Below are 15,460 nucleotides of genomic sequence, written 5' to 3'. Positions count from 1 at the left end.
GGCCTGGCTGTGGGCAGGGGTGTTGCACTCCTGAGAGGGCTGGGCATGGGCATGAGGCTTCATCATAGACTGGTTTGTGTTGGAAGGGACCTTAAACCCCCTCCAGATCCAACCTCCTGCCCCCTGCCACGGGCAGGGACACCTTCCACTAGAGTAGGGTGCTCCAAGCCCTGTGCTGGATCAGTCCATCTGCAACCTGAGCAGTGCAGAGTGGCTGAGGGTGGAGCAGGGTTTTTATGGAGCTGCCCAGTGGGTGCAGCACGCGTCCCATCCCTCCTGGCACGTGGCACGGAGCCGCTGTGGCACCGCTGCGAGAGGCGCCCGTCACCTGCTGCATATTTGTCAGTCTTGATAAGCATGTCCTGAGCGCGTCTGGCCCCTGGGTCCCGTGGGAATGCCAAGGAGGTGAGGATCTGCCCTGCCTCACCTCTGCAGGACATCTGCTTCCAGGCTGCAGAGGCAGAGGCTGTGAGCCAGGGAGCAGAGGCAGGAGCGCTGCTTGCTGGGGTTTATCTGCTGGTGGCTGCTTGGAGGCTGCTCCAGTGTGCGGATGAGGGGTGGTGGCAGCAGGAGCACCCTGCTTGCTGCTGGGGTAGCTCTGCCTCCCCTATGCTGGGGTTTGCTTTTGGGGCTGGCTGCTCCGTCCTGTGCCCTCTGCAGTCAGACCAAGCACAGGTTGGGAGCTCCTTGGAGACCCTTCCTCAAGGACCCTTTGATCTCGAGATAAAGCCAGAGCAGCCCCTGTGTCCAGCTGTACCTGCTTCTGGAGCATGCCCCTCTGGGATGTGGGACAGCCTGGGACAGGATGAGCTCTGCTGCAGATGCTCTGGTCACCCCTGTGTGAGGTGAGAGGTGTGAAGTGAATCTCACCTCCCTTGCCAGAAGCTCCATCAGACCCTGCTGCTGCTTTGGTGTCACACTTCCCTTTGCCTATAGAAGAAGCCTTGCCCCTGCCTGGCCGCTTCTGTTTCCTCCATGGGCAGAGTGGCTGGCCGGGCAGCGGGTGCCCATGGGGTGGCTGGGGTCTGGTGACCCTGCTCAGTGTGTGGCACCCCTGACATCCCATGGCAGGGAAGGGGCTTCCCATCGAGCCTGTCTGTGCTCGGCAGGTTCTGTGTCTGTCACCCAGATGGGGTTTTTGCAGTCTTGAAGCAGAAACGGGTCTGCGGGGGTTGGGTGCAGGAGGCGGCCGCTCAGGCAGGTCTGGCTGCAGGGGTAAGGGCTGGAGAGGCCGGAAGCAGGGGCTGGCTCTCAAGCACAGCCCACAGCACATTCCTGAGCAGCGCTGTTCCCCTGCGTGCTGCAGTTTCTGCAGGCTCGGCAGCAGAGAGCCCAGCCCCGCTGCTGGGGCTCCGCGCTCCTGCCTCTGCTCCTGAGCCGCTGTGCTCCTGCCTGCCAAACCACAGCTGAACCCTTGGGCTGTGGACAAGGCTTCTCTAGGCAAGTCTTACAGCAGGGATGAGGCCAGTCCCCGTGCTGGGTTACACAGGGCTGGAGCCATGGGATGCTCGGGCAGCAACCTCAAGGGTCCCGGCGCCGGGTGAGCTGTGCCGGTGCCGGCAGCCACCCTGGGCTGCTCCATGCCAGCAAACGTTCCCTGGCCGGCCTTGGGTAAGCAGAGCTGGTGCCTCCACCCTCAGCCCGACCTTTACACAGGCTGAAGGTCGGGCTGGCGCGGCGGTAGGCGCCGGCGTGGAGGCTGCTCCCAGCCAGGCACCCAGCAACAGCTTCCGGATGGTCCTGGCTCCTTCTGGGTCTCTGCAACGGGGATGTAGGAGGAAAAGGTGAATTTCTCCTCCCTGTTCCCCTCCCTTGGGCCAGGCCCGTGCTCTGCATCCCCCCTGCCCATGGCCACTGGGCAGAGGTGGTTGTGAGCGCTGTGGTTGTGCTGCGCTGCTGCAGCCAGAGAGTGACTGGGTCCTGGGGCAGGGGGAAGCGTGTACTTTGTCTCTGCAGGTTTTGAGCTGCTCTATGGATCAGTGGCTTGTGGAGCCCTGCCTGGTGCTCCCTTGCTGTGGTGGTGAAGGGCTCAGCACCCCTGGCCTGAGCTGCTCCTGACAGGGTTTGGGTCCTGATGCAGTGCCTGGACTCTCCTGGGGTCCTGCAGCCTCTTTGGCGTCATGCAGGGGTGGGCGCAGGCTCATGGCGTGATGCCCATGGACGGGCTAAAAGGGCCTCTGTTGGCACTCTTTGATATGGGGGCAGCTCCTGCCTGCACTGACCCCTCCTCTCTCCCTGCAGAGTACAGCCGCTTCGAGTCGAAGATCCACGACCTGAGGGAACAGATGATGAACAGCAGCATGAGCTCCGGCTCCGGCTCTCTCCGGACCAGCGAGAAGAGATCTCTTTATGTCCGGTAAGGCTCAGCGCCTCCTGCCTCCCCTCTTGCTCCAGGCAGCCAAAGGCAGGTGAGATGGGGCATCCATCCCCACCGTCCAGGATGCAGGGTGGGGTGGTTCAGCCTCTGAGCAAGTATCTCAGAGGTCAAGGAAGCAAGTGCGATAGAGGCATCCAGGGGCCCAGATGGTGCAGCAAGGAGAGCAGTGCTTCTGCACTGGTTTGCTGGGACTGGGTGCTCTGCACTGGAGAGCCACTTCTGAGGGCTGCTCTGCTTTGGGAAGTGCTGGTGTCTCTACAGAGCCCTGGGCAGCTGCTGGCCAGGCTGACCCACTGGGGACCACTGGGAAATGGGAAAACTCTGGGCATCCAATGCTGCATGTAACAGGCTTCTCCCAGTCTCCTCCCACCATTCCTGCAGCAGGATCTGGCAGGAGGGGAGATGAGCTCTTAGGAGGATTATTGCTCTGAGCCCTCAATGTGTGCTTGGTGCAGAGCCAGACACAGGGCAGGCAGCGGTCGAGCAGCTCTGACTGCTGCATCCTGCACCCTGCTCGCTGCTTGCCTCCTGCCACCAGCATGAGTGGGGAGGCAGCTAGTGAGTAATTCTAACTGGGTAATTAAAGTAATCCTGTAAATCCTCCTCTGCCCAGACTGTTGCGGGTGGGGGCTGGCAGACACAGGGGATGCCTATTCTTCAGGGTGACAGGGGATGGGGCAGCATCAGCCTCAGCCTGCATCTCCCTCTGCATGGCTGGATACTCCATGCAGAGGGGCTTCAGGCTGTTGCTGGACCTAGTGCAAGCCTGTTCTGGCAGGAGGGGAGAGCTGCAGTTCTGGATTGCTGCAATTCACCACTTCCTGTGGGGCTTTGCAGGCATTTTGCTTCATTTAGCATCTGAGGGCTCTGTGCTGGGGGTGTGCGATGAGCCTGGTACCATGCTGAACAAACAGCATCTTGCTAGTCCTGTCCCATGAACAGCCTCGTGGGTGGAGCAGGGTTTAGGTTGGGTCCAGGTTGAGTGAAGCCTGTGAGGCTTTGGTTCCCTGCCTGCATGTGTGCTGCATGGATCAAGGCATGCCTGCGAGCCAGAGAGCTGCTGCTGCCTCCAGGCTGCTTGTAGCACCTTGCATCTCTTGGTGCATCCCTCCACATGGGTCTGGTGGCCTCCCCAGCACTGCATCCCGTCATGTACAGCTTCAGACAGAGGCTGAGCAGTGCCTTGCTGAGGGGGTGATCCCAGGGGAGAGCTTTACCCCAGCATGGCCCTTTCCATCCCTCCTGGTCTCTGTGGCTGTGCTCCCTGCAGGGTGCTGGTGCTCCCTGCTGCACCTGGGTTGCCCAGCTCCCCTGGGCGGGGTGGTTTCGAGCACAGTTTATCCGAAACCAGCTTTGCTGCTGCGTTGTGGCCAGGACACCAATTACAGGACAGAACTGCTTGAGTCAGCCCCACGCCGCTCTGTGGCACCCTGTGTGCCGGAGCTGGGCACCCCTGTGCTGCTGGAGCCCTCTGAAGGTGCTGGTGCTCACAGTGTGCTCTGGAGCTGCAGCAGCGCAGCACGGGCAGGGATGAGACAGGTTCAGTACTGCCTGCCTGTGCCGCAGCAGGGCAGACTCTGCTGGCACTGGGGCTGTGCCACGTGGGGATGGAGTGAGGTGGGCATTGTGCCTCAGCACCAGGAAGGTGCTGTGGGAGTCCCTGGCACTGCTCTGCTGCCCTCCAGCCAAACCGTCTGCTCTCCTGGATGCTTGTGTGTGCTGCAAGCAGAGCAGAGCAACCATACTGCTGCCTGGCCCTTGCACCCTGTGTGCCACAGGGAGCATCCAGCCACAGTGCGTCCTGGGTGCTGACATGGTTTGGGGCTTGTCTTCAGGAGCATTGTGCCTTGGGGAAGCGAATGCTTTGTGCATCAGCTTTGCAGATGCATGACCCCTGCACAGACCTTGCTATGCTGCCCTGGGATGCTGGTGGCTGCTGGAGGAGGAGGTAGGAGCTGCAGGGCCAGGGCTGCTCTGCAGGACAGGGTGTGGGCAGGAGCCCTGCAGTCAGCCTGCTCGGAACCGGCCTGACCAGTTCCCAGGGCCTTGGCTCGTGCTTTGCTTCCTGGCTCTGGCCTCACAGGGGCCTCCCGGCCATGCACAGCCCTTATCTTTTGGCCAGCAGCTGCCTGCAAGGGTTGCTTACCTGCCAGAGGGGAGACTGAGATGAGCTCTTAGGCAGAAGCTCTTCCCTGGGAGGGTGCTGAGGCGCTGGCACAGGGTGCCCAGAGAAGCTGTGGCTGCCCCATCCCTGGCAGTGTTCAAGGCCAGGTTGGACACAGGGGCTTGGAGCAGCTGCTGCAGTGGAAGGTGTCCCTGCCTGTGGCAGGGGTTGGAGCTGGATCAGCTTTAAGGTGCCTTCAGCACAAACCTTCCCATGATTCTGTGGCCTGCTTCTCTGCAGAGCCCTGTTTGACTATGACCGGACCCGGGACAGTTGCTTGCCCAGCCAGGGCCTCAGCTTCTCCTATGGGGACATCTTGCACGTCATCAACGCCTCCGATGATGAGTGGTGGCAAGCCAGGCTGGTCACTCCACACGGCGAGAGCGAGCAGATCGGGGTCATCCCCAGCAAGAAGAGGTGAGTTCTGTCAGCAGGAGCCGTCACACCGGTGCCTCCCAGAGCCCTGCAGCCCTTGGGGCTCTGCTGAGGGTGGGATCTTGCTGTGGCCCCAGCCCTCTGTGGCTGTGCAGCCTGAGGACACCCTGGCTGCAGGCTGGGGCTGTGTGCAGGGGTCCTCTAAAGCTGGAGGAGATGCCGGGGGAGGAGGGGAGCACTCAGCCAGCCCCCACTGTGGTCCCTGTGGGGATGGAGAGCCAGTGTTGACCAGGCTGGGGCTCCAAGTGAGGGCAAAGTCACAGACTCAGGCTGCTCCTTGCAACCTCTGACAACCTGCCTGGCTCTGCAAGCCGGGTACCACAGGGAGCAGAGGAACTGGCTGCCATTGCCTTCAGGTCTGCAGTGGCAGACCCACCTCTGTCCTCCATCCTGTCCCTCATAGGAAGCCTGGCTTGTCATCATGCCTGCTCCTGCAGACACTGGTCTTGGCCAGACTCTGGGTAGCAGCTCCACATCCATCCCTCTCAGGGAAGGAGCTGCCCTTTGTCAATAGGGCCACCACCCGAGGGTGCACAGAATCATCTGGGGAGCCAAGTGGGCAACACAGAGGGTGCTCACATGGGACTAGCAGCTCTTTTTGGCCTTTAACTTTGATCAGGGTGGAAAAGAAAGAGAGAGCGCGGTTGAAAACGGTGAAGTTCCACGCCAGGACTGGCATGATTGAATCTAACAGGGTAAGTGCCAAGCTGGGGCTCAGTGGGGCACCCGGAGCTGGGAGCTAGTGGAGGCAGCTGGAGCTCCCAGTGGGGCAACTGGAGCAATCCCAAAGAGCAGCACTGAACCTGCCCCAGAGCTACATGTGCTTGTCGTGAATCCTCTGTGGCTGCAGGGGGTGAGCAGAGGAGCCCAGGATGTGTGTGAACACTAGGGAAGGAGCCCTGGCTGGAGTGGTGGTGGAGCAGAGCCTGTCCCACTGTGGCCCATGGCTAGGGGCTGACTGGAGGCAGCTCATGCAGGTGAAGGCAGCTGCCCTCACCCCTCACACAGAGTGCTTCGTGAGTGGACAAGGAAGGGAGAACGGCCTGGCTACCCCTGCAGAGCTGCTCATTGCCTGTCGGCTTCCCAGCATCACTACCATATGTTTTCTCCATGCTTAATTTTTTTCCTACATTACAGTTTTCATGTAATCTCCATTATTCCATTGAGGGTATCCGCCCTGACCCAGCTCCTCATCGTCTCTTCATTTTAATTTTCCCCATGTTAAACACCGCTGTTTTCTCTGTCCTCCATCTCCATGTTCTTCAGTTGATCAAAACGAAACGTAAAAAGAGTTTCCGCCTCTCTCGAAAGTTTCCATTTTACAAGAGCAAAGAGAACCTGGCCCAGGAGAGCAGCAGACAGGAACGTAAGTAGCAGCTGGCCAGAGAGGGCAATGCAGCCCTCAGGTCCCCTGCCTCGGGGGGAGAGATGTCCTTAGCCAGGGGTCCTGGCTGCTCCGCAGCCATGCGGCACCAGGGATGGAGTGGAGCTGGGACGGACGCTGCAGCTGCAGGCTGGCACTCTCTTTCTCTCTCTCATGTTCAATGTCTTCATCCTTTCATCCAACTTCACACCCACCTCACCCCGCTATGCCTCCCGCCGCCCTCCCCTCCACTGCGGGCTCTGCTCCCTTCCTCTGCCCGCCAAGGGCTCTCCTGTCCTCAGCTGCCACCTCCTGCAGAGCTGCTCCTGCCCCTGCCAGGCCCGAGGAGCTGCAGGGATCCTGGCCACCCTCCCGCAGCTGCCCTAGAAGCAACCTGCACCCTGCACCGCTTCCCAGAGCCCTTCCCTCAGGATAAACCCTGTGGACATGGGGGAGCAGAGCCCACCTGCAGCTGAGGCACATCTCCGGTAGCTGCAGGCCCTGGCAGCACCCCAGGGACTCCCAGTAAGGGCAGGTTCCCCCTCACCCTGACAGCGCTGGGGCTGCTCACCAAACCCAGCACCTGCTCCTTCCTGATGCTAAACTGCATCCACTCTCTTTGCATGCACCCGGAGAGCTGTGCTCCTTGCACCTCAGGGTAGAGGAGCCGGGCTCTGCCCCAGTGCCTGCACAGTGAGCATATCCCCTGCACACCAGTGGCTCTCCTGGGTGTGATGCAGAAGCAAGAGGTTGATGCTGGGCTGCTCCAGGGGCTGCCCAGTCCTCTCTGCTGCCCATGCCAGGCTGGTGCTGGCTTCCAGTGAGGTTAGCAGCCAGCAAGAGCTTCTGGCCTGTAGTAGAAGTTAAGTCTCTGTGTCTGGGTATCTTGTAGTGCCTGGACGTGCCTGGGCTCCAGCCAGCTCTGTGCTGGAGCTGGGGATTGCTGGGGCTCTGCTTTCTGCCAGTGCAGGACAGTGACTTACAGCACAGGGATGGGGCAAACAGCACTTTGCCAGCCCATGTCACAGTGAGCTCCCCAATCGTGTTGTGCCGCTGCCCACCCCAGCTTGCAGCAGAGGGTCTGTGCCCCATGGTCCCACAGCCCCTGTGAGCTCTGGCTCACACATGTCACTGCAGGGCAGGCTGTGCCGGGGAGCACAGAGCTGCTGCACCCACTGTGGGCACTGCTCCGCAGCCGCTCAGTGCCAGCAGTGCTGCCGTGGCCCTCTGCCCTCCCCAGAGCCAGGGTGGCCCTTGGGGGTCTTTGGCACAGGGGTAGGCTCAGTGGGGAGGGGGGTCCAGCCATGCGAGGCGAGACGTTGGCAGCAGGCTGATGGTGTCAGCTCTGACTACACTTAACCTCACTTGCAGTTGCAGCTCTGGGCCGTTCTGCACTCCTGTCACTAATGCTGGTCTGGCTCTGTCTCCCCCGTCCCTCTGACTCCCCTCTCCTGCACTCTCTTCTCTTCCCCCTCTCCCCTTTCTCGCTGTCTGTGAAATCAGGACTTCCCTGGGTTAAGTGACGATTATTATGGAGCAAAGAACCTGAGTAAGTGGAATTTGGATGCACATCGCTCTCTGTTGCTGGCATGCCTGGTGGTGCCTGGGCACTGCACTGCCCCGGACGCTGCGGGGCTGGAGGAGCCGCTGCTGCACGTGGGAAGGGATGGGGCCGTTTGCTTGGGATGCTGCTGTGCCCTGAGTGTGCCCAGCGAGGGCTGCACTGCTCCTCATCTTCCTCTGCTCCTGGCTGGGCTGGCTGCTGGTTGTAGGGCTCAGAGCTGGGGAGTCGCTGCCAGTGTGGGTGGGAGGTGGCCGTGACCACAACAGGCCTGCTCTGAGTGGGGGGTCATGGTGTTTGGAAGTGTTGCTACCACCCCCTGGGGCACCACCTACCCAGGGCTGCAGAACGGTGCTGGCAGGAGCCCCTTGGTCCTCCCGGCTGGGTGCAGGTCCAGGGCAGGCAGTGGCCAGCAGACCTGTGGGGCAGTTGCAGCACTGGATCAGCCTGAGCAAGCAAAGCCCCAGACTGTCCCCTCTTGTCACTGTCCTGTCTCTGTGAGTCCCAGCCCCAGGGGTAGGCTCCCTCTTCCCCACCTCTGTGCTGGCATTGAGCTGTGCCTTCCCTGTCCCTGTGTGCATGCTGCACCTGCTCCCCCTGCAGCACCTCCCTGCCCCTTCCCCTCCCTTGGCCTGGGAAGCCCAGCACTGGGATGTGCTGCCCACATGTGCCAGGTAGCCCTCTCCTGGCATCCCGGAGTAGCCAACTGTCCCCTTGCACATCCCTGGTTTCCTAGCAAATGGGTGGGGGGTGCTGCCCATGCCCATGCAGGTGTAGGGTGGGTGTTTGGGGTCGGTGTGCTGGGTGACAGCTGGGTGCCTGCTGCCTATGTCCCTTCTGAAGGGGTATCTCTGGTTCTTTGCAGAGGGTGTGACGTCCAACACCAGTGACAGCGAGAGCAGCTCCAGTAAGTGCACGCTGCCTGCTCTCCCAGCCCCGTGCACGTGGGTGTGTGTGTGTGTGATGTGTTGGCACTTCCATCGTGTCCTATCCTGGTGGTGTTTCTGCCCAGAGGCTGATCCTTCCTGCTGGTGACACCCAGATACTGCAGCCAGGAGGAGAAGGGGCTTGGGGCAGGAGGGATCTTGCCCATTGCTCTCCTGGCTTAGGGCTCTGCTCCAAGGCTCAGTGGTAGGTTCCTATCCATGGTGGTCCCCATGGTGCCTGCTGTGTTAAGCAATGGCCAGAGGTCAGGTCTGTAGCATAGGTCATGTAGCATCTAAGCCTCTACAAGAGCATGAGGATCCAGCTGCAGGGAATGCTCACCCTGTCCCTGGCAGCTCCAATGCATACCTGCAGCTCATCCACCAGGGCAGATGAAACATCCCAATAGCCCCGAGCCTGCAGCAGCGGTGGGGTAGGGGCACTGGGGCTGGGCAGCGCTCACCTGCCTGTCCCTGGCTCTCTTCCAGAAGGACAAGAGGACACCATCCTATCGTACGAGCCAGTGACACGGCAAGAAAGTAAGTCTCAGTGCTGAGCTGCATGTGCCTGTTCCAGCACAGGGGGACCAGTGCCACCTCCTCCAGCCCCACCACAGCAGCACCGCGCCGGGGAGCACAAGGGGTAGTTCTGTTCTCTTGGTGCAGCAGGGGCTGGGCACGGCACCATCCCATGGGGCTTTCACTTTGTCATCAGCAGACAGCGCTTGTGAGCTGCCCCGTAGCACCAAGGGAGGGATCCAGAGCTGAACCTGAGCTGGGTTTTAGACCCCAGCTGAGGACAGGGTTATCCTGTCCTGCCTTGGGCCAGGTCCCTGCTGCAGAGCAGCTCCCCCACCCAGAGCTCTCGGCAATTGTCCCTGCTCAATTCTCCATCCCTGCAGGCTCCATGGTCCCAGCCTTGGTGGCCTCTCCTTGCCAGAAGCTGAACCAGAGCCTTGGGCTCCCATTGCTCCCCCAGCTCCATGGCACCCTCACCCAGTTGTGTGACTTCAGCCCTGAGCATGGGAGAAGCTTTGCTGGTCCATGTCCTGCAGACCCAGCACCTTCCCCAGGGCCATAGGGGTGGCTGGGGTCAGAGGGGAGGCAGGTGTTGGTGGTGAGCAGGTGCGGCTCAGGCTGTGGCTCCTTTGGCAGTTCACTACGCGAGGCCGGTGATCATCCTGGGGCCCACCAAGGACCGGGTCAATGACGACCTCATCTCTGAATTCCCACACAAGTTCGGCTCCTGCGTGCCCCGTAAGTCCCTGCCCGTGCCTGCGCTGCAGGAGGGGAGCAGGGGTGGGAGGGGGGCGGGAGCACAGGGCACACATCGCTGGGGCTCATCCCTGGTGCCCTCTGTGCAGACACCACCAGGCCCCGCCGTGACAATGAGGTGGACGGGCAGGATTACCACTTCGTCGTGTCCCGGGAGCAGATGGAGAAGGACATCCAGGACAACAAGTTCATAGAGGCTGGGCAGTTCAACGACAACCTCTATGGGACCAGCATCCAGTCAGTGCGGGCAGTGGCGGAGCGGGTGAGTGTCCAGTGGGACCAGGACATGTTCGGTCCAAACCCAGATGTGCCTGGCAGTTCTCCTCCTCTCCCCTAAATGAGCAGAACCTAAGGCCACTGGGAGCTGGCTTGTATCTCAGGGCTGGTGCCTCATCTCTGGACCTCTCTTTTGTAAGCACAGTGGAGCAAGCTCCTTTGTGTGCTTAGTAGACTGTGTGGGAAACTGATCCCGACTGTCTCCTTCCCAGGGGAAGCACTGCATCCTGGATGTGTCTGGCAATGCTATCAAGAGGTTGCAACAAGCACAACTTTATCCAATTGCCATTTTCATCAAACCAAAATCCATTGAAGCTCTTATGTAAGTACAGTGCCATGTTCTGTGCCTCTGTTCTGTGCTTCCCCAGGGTGAGCAGCTCTGGCACATGAGGGGTTGCCATTTCTGCTGCCTCTGCTCTCTAGAAAGCAGCAGAAGTTGCTGCTGGTGCTGAACATGTCCCTTCTTTAGAGGAGCTGGGCCATTGCTGTCTCTGTGGTGTCCCTCCACATCTAATGCCATGGTGCATCCAGGCTCCATGAACTGCTCTGGCTTAAAGCCTTTCATTCATCTCAGAGAGGATTATCCATGGGAAATCTAAAGATGTTCCCAAATGTTCCCAGTGTAACCCGAGTACAGCCAGGAGAGGAGTATTCTCTGTGGGGAGGCTCAGTAGCTAGAGATGCACTATGATCAGAGAACTGCCGGCACCAAGGGGTCTGGGTTTGAGTCCACTCGTGAGCTATGGTGGAAGGGGGGGTGGAGATGGGCAGAGCAGGTGGGAGCCGAAGCAGCAAAGAGCATGTGGGGAAGGATCCTGCCTTGGGGTGCTGGGTCCCGCCTTGGGGCGCTGGGCCCTGCACAGCTCCTGGTGTCTGGGGCTGGGTTTTGTGGCTGTTCCCCCTGAGCAGAGCTGAGCTGGTCTCTCGCACGCGGCAGGGAGATGAACCGGAGGCAGACGTATGAACAGGCCAACAAGGTCTTCGACAAAGCCATGAAGCTCGAGCAGGAGTTTGGCGAGTACTTCACAGGTGAGCATCCTGAGCCGGCTCCTGTCAATTGATCTCGTGTTCCAGCATCTGTGACCTTCCTCCCGGCACTGTCCCAACCACAGGGTCACGGGAACGAGTCCAGCTTCATCAAAGCAGGACAGAAATGGCCCTTTGCCAGCAGGGCTCTGCCAAGGGGCAGCTCCAGGAGCAGGGGTTGGGAGTTAAACCAGCTCTGGAGGAGGGGACAAGTGAGGCAGAGTCAGTGAGCGCTTAGTGCCAGCTTGAACAGCATCCCCAAGCCCCCTCGCCAGGCAGGGGAGTGCAGCACAGGCTGAGGGCTGCAGGAAACAGCTCCTTGCACAGGGGAAAGGTGTTTTTGGAAGAGAAAAGTGTCGTTTGCAAGAGGAATGAGAAAACAAGTGATATGGTGGAGACTGCCCTGAGTGACTGCAGAGCCTCTCCCAGGAGCAGAGCCAGTTCAGCTGGCATCTGAAGCAGAGGGGCTGGGCAGCCTGGCACTTTGTGCCTGGCTCATGGCACAGACATCCCTGAGCATTCAGAAACTAACCTCTGCAACATGATTAGATGTGAACAGGGCAGGGAGAGAGCCAGACACTGGTCTGTCACCTTTCCTCCAATGCAGTAACTGTTCCATAGAATCCCAGATGCTTTGTGTTGGAAAGGACAGGACAAGTGGGAATGGGTTCAAACTGAAACGAGTTATTTAAGTTAGATAAAAGGCAGAAACTCTTCCCTGTGAGGGTGGGAAGTGCTGGTAAAGGGTGCCCAGGGAAGCTGTGGTCCCCTCCTAACCAAACCATTCTGTGATTCTATGTGCATCTTCCTCCCTTGAAGGCAGCACAATGAAGGGCTTTGTGTTGAGCCCATACTAAGCAGCGGGACTATTGCTGGTCATTGTGTGAGCTCCCAGCCGCACACTGCCCTTTCCAGGCAGAGAGCACTGCAATTCCCACCTGGCTGCAGAGGAAGCAGCAAACAGGAGGAGCCCTCAGCAGAGGCTGCTGGGGACAGACAGCCCTGGCCCCTCAGGGCACACACACAGGCTAATCCACACAAGGGCTCGCAGCCACAGCCCGAGGTGCCCTGGCACCCTTTGCCAAGCTCATTAACTGCCCGCTGTGGAGAGCCCGTCCCAGGAGTGCTCTGAAGCGGGATCAGCTCTCGCTAATCCCCTTGGACACGCTGGGTTAACCCCTGGCAGTGGTGTGTGCCCGTCCCAGCTCCTCTGGTGCGGGTTGTTCATTCACTCGCTGGCCACACCAGCACTGGCCCCTTCACTGCAGGGCTCACCCTCTACCCCCTGCAGAAGCCCTTCCTTTGGCTGGTGGTGGGAAAGGCGCTGCTGGATGCTCGAGATCTTGCTTGTTCTCTCCTTTCCAGCCATTGTACAAGGAGACTCTCTTGAAGAGATCTACAGCAAAATCAAACAGATCATTGAGGATCAATCCGGGCACTACATCTGGGTCCCGTCCCCAGAGAAACTCTGAAGATGTCCCCCTCCTGCTTCCCTGCGGGCAGAAGATCTCTCAAGTCCCACCTCACCCGAGCCCTCTGCCCCAAGGGGGGGGATATGAAAACTATTCCTGCCCCTTTTTTAGATCGTCGCAAAATTGAGTTTTCTAGTCCTGTTTCTTTTGTTGGGATGAACTCACCTCATTCATCACGTGACTGTTCCCGCTGTTCCTGCATGGACCTTTCCACTGCTCCATTAGAGACAGATGAGAACCCATTCAAGGTCGTTTTTTATTACTATTATTATTATTATTATTATTATTATTAAATCAAGAATCGACACAGGAGGAGGTGGCTGAGGACTAACATAAGGAATGTAAGGAACAAGTGAAGCGATGGACTCTGAGCACATGAACTAGTATCAGAGCTCCAGGGGCATTTTTCCAAGTGTGACTGTTGGGCAGCTCTGAACAGTGTGACAGAAAGGCAGCAGAAAGCATTTTATTTATCTGTATATGTAATTTATATATAATATATAGAGAGATATTATATATATATTATATATATATATGGATGTGGACTAGGAAACCGGAGGGACCTCTCGTGAAAGGCTCCGTGTTGTTGCACGGAGCTCTCGGCTCCTGTGCCCCAGCCCTGGGTGAGGGGAGTCCCCGTGGGCAGGAGGAGCTCAGCTGGTCCCAGGTGCCTCAGAGGCGGCTCCGGCCAGGACCAGATCCATCCCTCGGCTCTTGGGGCCAGGGGTGCAGAGCAGCACCACGAGGAGCAGCTGCTCCGGAGCCGGCCCTAGCAAGGGAATGGATGATGCTACATATTAAATTGCACATTGTTTTCCACACCACGTACGTGTTTGCATGAGAGGTTTCCTTTTGGTTCTATTTTTTTAAGCTGATTTTAAACCAAAACCATGTTGTGTTGCTGTGTTGGCTGCTTTTTGGTTTTTTGGTTTTTTTTTCCCACTGTTCCATTTTTCTCTTGTTTATCATGAACTGAATGGGTATAAAATCAATTTTTTTAACTTACTTTTTTAAACTGGCTCTCTTGTAAATAGAATCCAAAGTGACAATGGTTAGTTAGGAATTACTGTACCGACCACGTGGAACAAATGTACTGGCTGTCCTGTGTTGCTGTGGGAAACCCAGGATGTTGGGCTGGCCCTGTGCCTGTGGGTGCAGGTGAGGTGACCCCTTCCAGCTTGGGGCAGCGTGCTGGCGTTCCCTCTGCATCAGCCACAGGCAGGAAGAGCCGCAGCTGTGCCTTGGACAGACACACACACTTCCCACATCAGAAACAGAATTGAAGAGCTGCTTCCCTGCTCTGTGCCACATTCCCAGCTCTGCGGCCTTCCCAGGGGAAGGTCCATCCTTCCCACACAGCGGGGATGGCTCCGGCTGCTTCGGGAGCTAAGGCTCAGCGGGTGAACATGTGGCTGCTCTGCCTCTGCCACCTGTGCATAAATCCTCCTCCTGTCACTGGGCTCTGCTCCCACTCTCAGGGTCCCCTTAGGAGACCAAGCTGGGTGCCCTGTGGGGCAGGGGCTGCAGAGCTGCACCCACTGCTGCACTTGGGGGCTTTCAAGGGAGGCGACTTCGCTGGCCTGGAGCTGATGAAAGTCTGGCTTTGAGGACAGTGGCTTCCACATCATGGGAAGAGCCTTGTGTGAAGCTGTGGGGAAGCTGCGCAGCCTTGGAAGAGCAGTGTTGGTGGGTACTCGTAGCATGTTTAAACATGAGAAGAGCTCCCACCTTACAGAAGACTGGTGAATGCTGTTTCTTAGTCACAGTACCAAGCACCAGAACAGAAGAGGTCACCATGTGAGCAGAGCAGGTAAGTCTTGGTCCATTCTCCCTCCCCTGTTTTACAGGGATAAGTGAGGGGTGCTGGTCCCCATTCCTGGTGGCAGTGGTTATCAGGGTGTCAGTTGGTGCAGGCACACACAGGCCATAGGAACTGCTGAAGGACTCTGTTCAGCCCGGTGAGAAGCTGTTGTTTCTCCTCCTGCACCTTCTGGAGCTATACGGGGACCAAGCTGCTTTCCGGGACAGAAAGCGGTGCCGCTGGCAAGGAGGATGCTGCTGGCGTGGGACTGACCCTACATGAGGAAACTTAGCCACAGATTCCTGCCCTGCTGGTCCTGCCTCAGCCTCTGGAGAAGTGGAGGGGATGAAGCAGAAGCCCTTGAACTGCCAGGGACACCGCTCCTGCCTTCCTTTGCCTTTTCTTTTTCTTCCTGTCTCCCTCCCATGAAGTCACAAGGAGAAGAGGATGTACTCCATGGCATAGCTGTTGGTTTCGGGTCGATCAGGACAACGCTTGTTGGTTGCCAGTGCTTCTTCCAAGGAGACGTATATTTTTAATAAACAGAGAGTTACAAAGAACTCTGAGACCTTCTTGTTGAGTCCTTCACTGGGGGCTAGAGCTGGTTTCTGGTGCTGATCTTGGCGACTCTCCAAGCTGCTCTGTCCATGCAGAGTGGTAACAGTGGTTTAAAACAATAATAAAATGCTTTTTTTTGTAGTGTAAGGTGGTCACTGAGAACCTGCCTGAAAGGAGATGAGATGGGAAAGGAAAACCACAAAGGAAGGAGTGGGCTTCTCTGCTTATT

At 58.4% G+C, this 15,460-nt stretch overlaps 1 protein-coding gene across 3 annotated transcripts in view; it reads left to right on the top strand.

The window, feature by feature from the left end:
- The window catches only part of DLG3 (discs large MAGUK scaffold protein 3), a 32,483-nt gene extending 17,250 nt beyond the window's left edge, over positions 1 to 15,233 (top strand). For 2 of the 3 annotated variants that reach the window (XM_034063579.1, XM_034063581.1), the window contains 11 exons: positions 2,242 to 2,356; positions 4,782 to 4,958; positions 5,596 to 5,671; positions 6,243 to 6,342; positions 8,766 to 8,807; positions 9,313 to 9,363; positions 9,979 to 10,080; positions 10,188 to 10,360; positions 10,587 to 10,696; positions 11,312 to 11,403; positions 12,766 to 15,233. In XM_034063579.1, coding sequence (XP_033919470.1) covers positions 2,242 to 2,356; positions 4,782 to 4,958; positions 5,596 to 5,671; positions 6,243 to 6,342; positions 8,766 to 8,807; positions 9,313 to 9,363; positions 9,979 to 10,080; positions 10,188 to 10,360; positions 10,587 to 10,696; positions 11,312 to 11,403; positions 12,766 to 12,872 — 1,145 coding nt within the window. In that variant the 3' untranslated portion in view covers positions 12,873 to 15,233. Of the gene's footprint in view, positions 1 to 1,654; positions 1,785 to 2,241; positions 2,357 to 4,781; positions 4,959 to 5,595; positions 5,672 to 6,242; positions 6,343 to 8,765; positions 8,808 to 9,312; positions 9,364 to 9,978; positions 10,081 to 10,187; positions 10,361 to 10,586; positions 10,697 to 11,311; positions 11,404 to 12,765 lie in introns of those variants that run through there. The other variant, XM_034063580.1, reaches the window with a different exon arrangement.
- The last annotated feature ends 227 nt before the right edge of the window (positions 15,234 to 15,460 follow it).

Source organism: Melopsittacus undulatus, chromosome 6 (assembly GCF_012275295.1).
Source record: "Melopsittacus undulatus isolate bMelUnd1 chromosome 6, bMelUnd1.mat.Z, whole genome shotgun sequence".
Lineage (NCBI taxonomy): Eukaryota > Metazoa > Chordata > Aves > Psittaciformes > Psittaculidae > Melopsittacus > Melopsittacus undulatus.
Note: the sequence above shows the minus strand (reverse complement) of the source record. Positions and strands in the feature narration are given on the sequence as shown.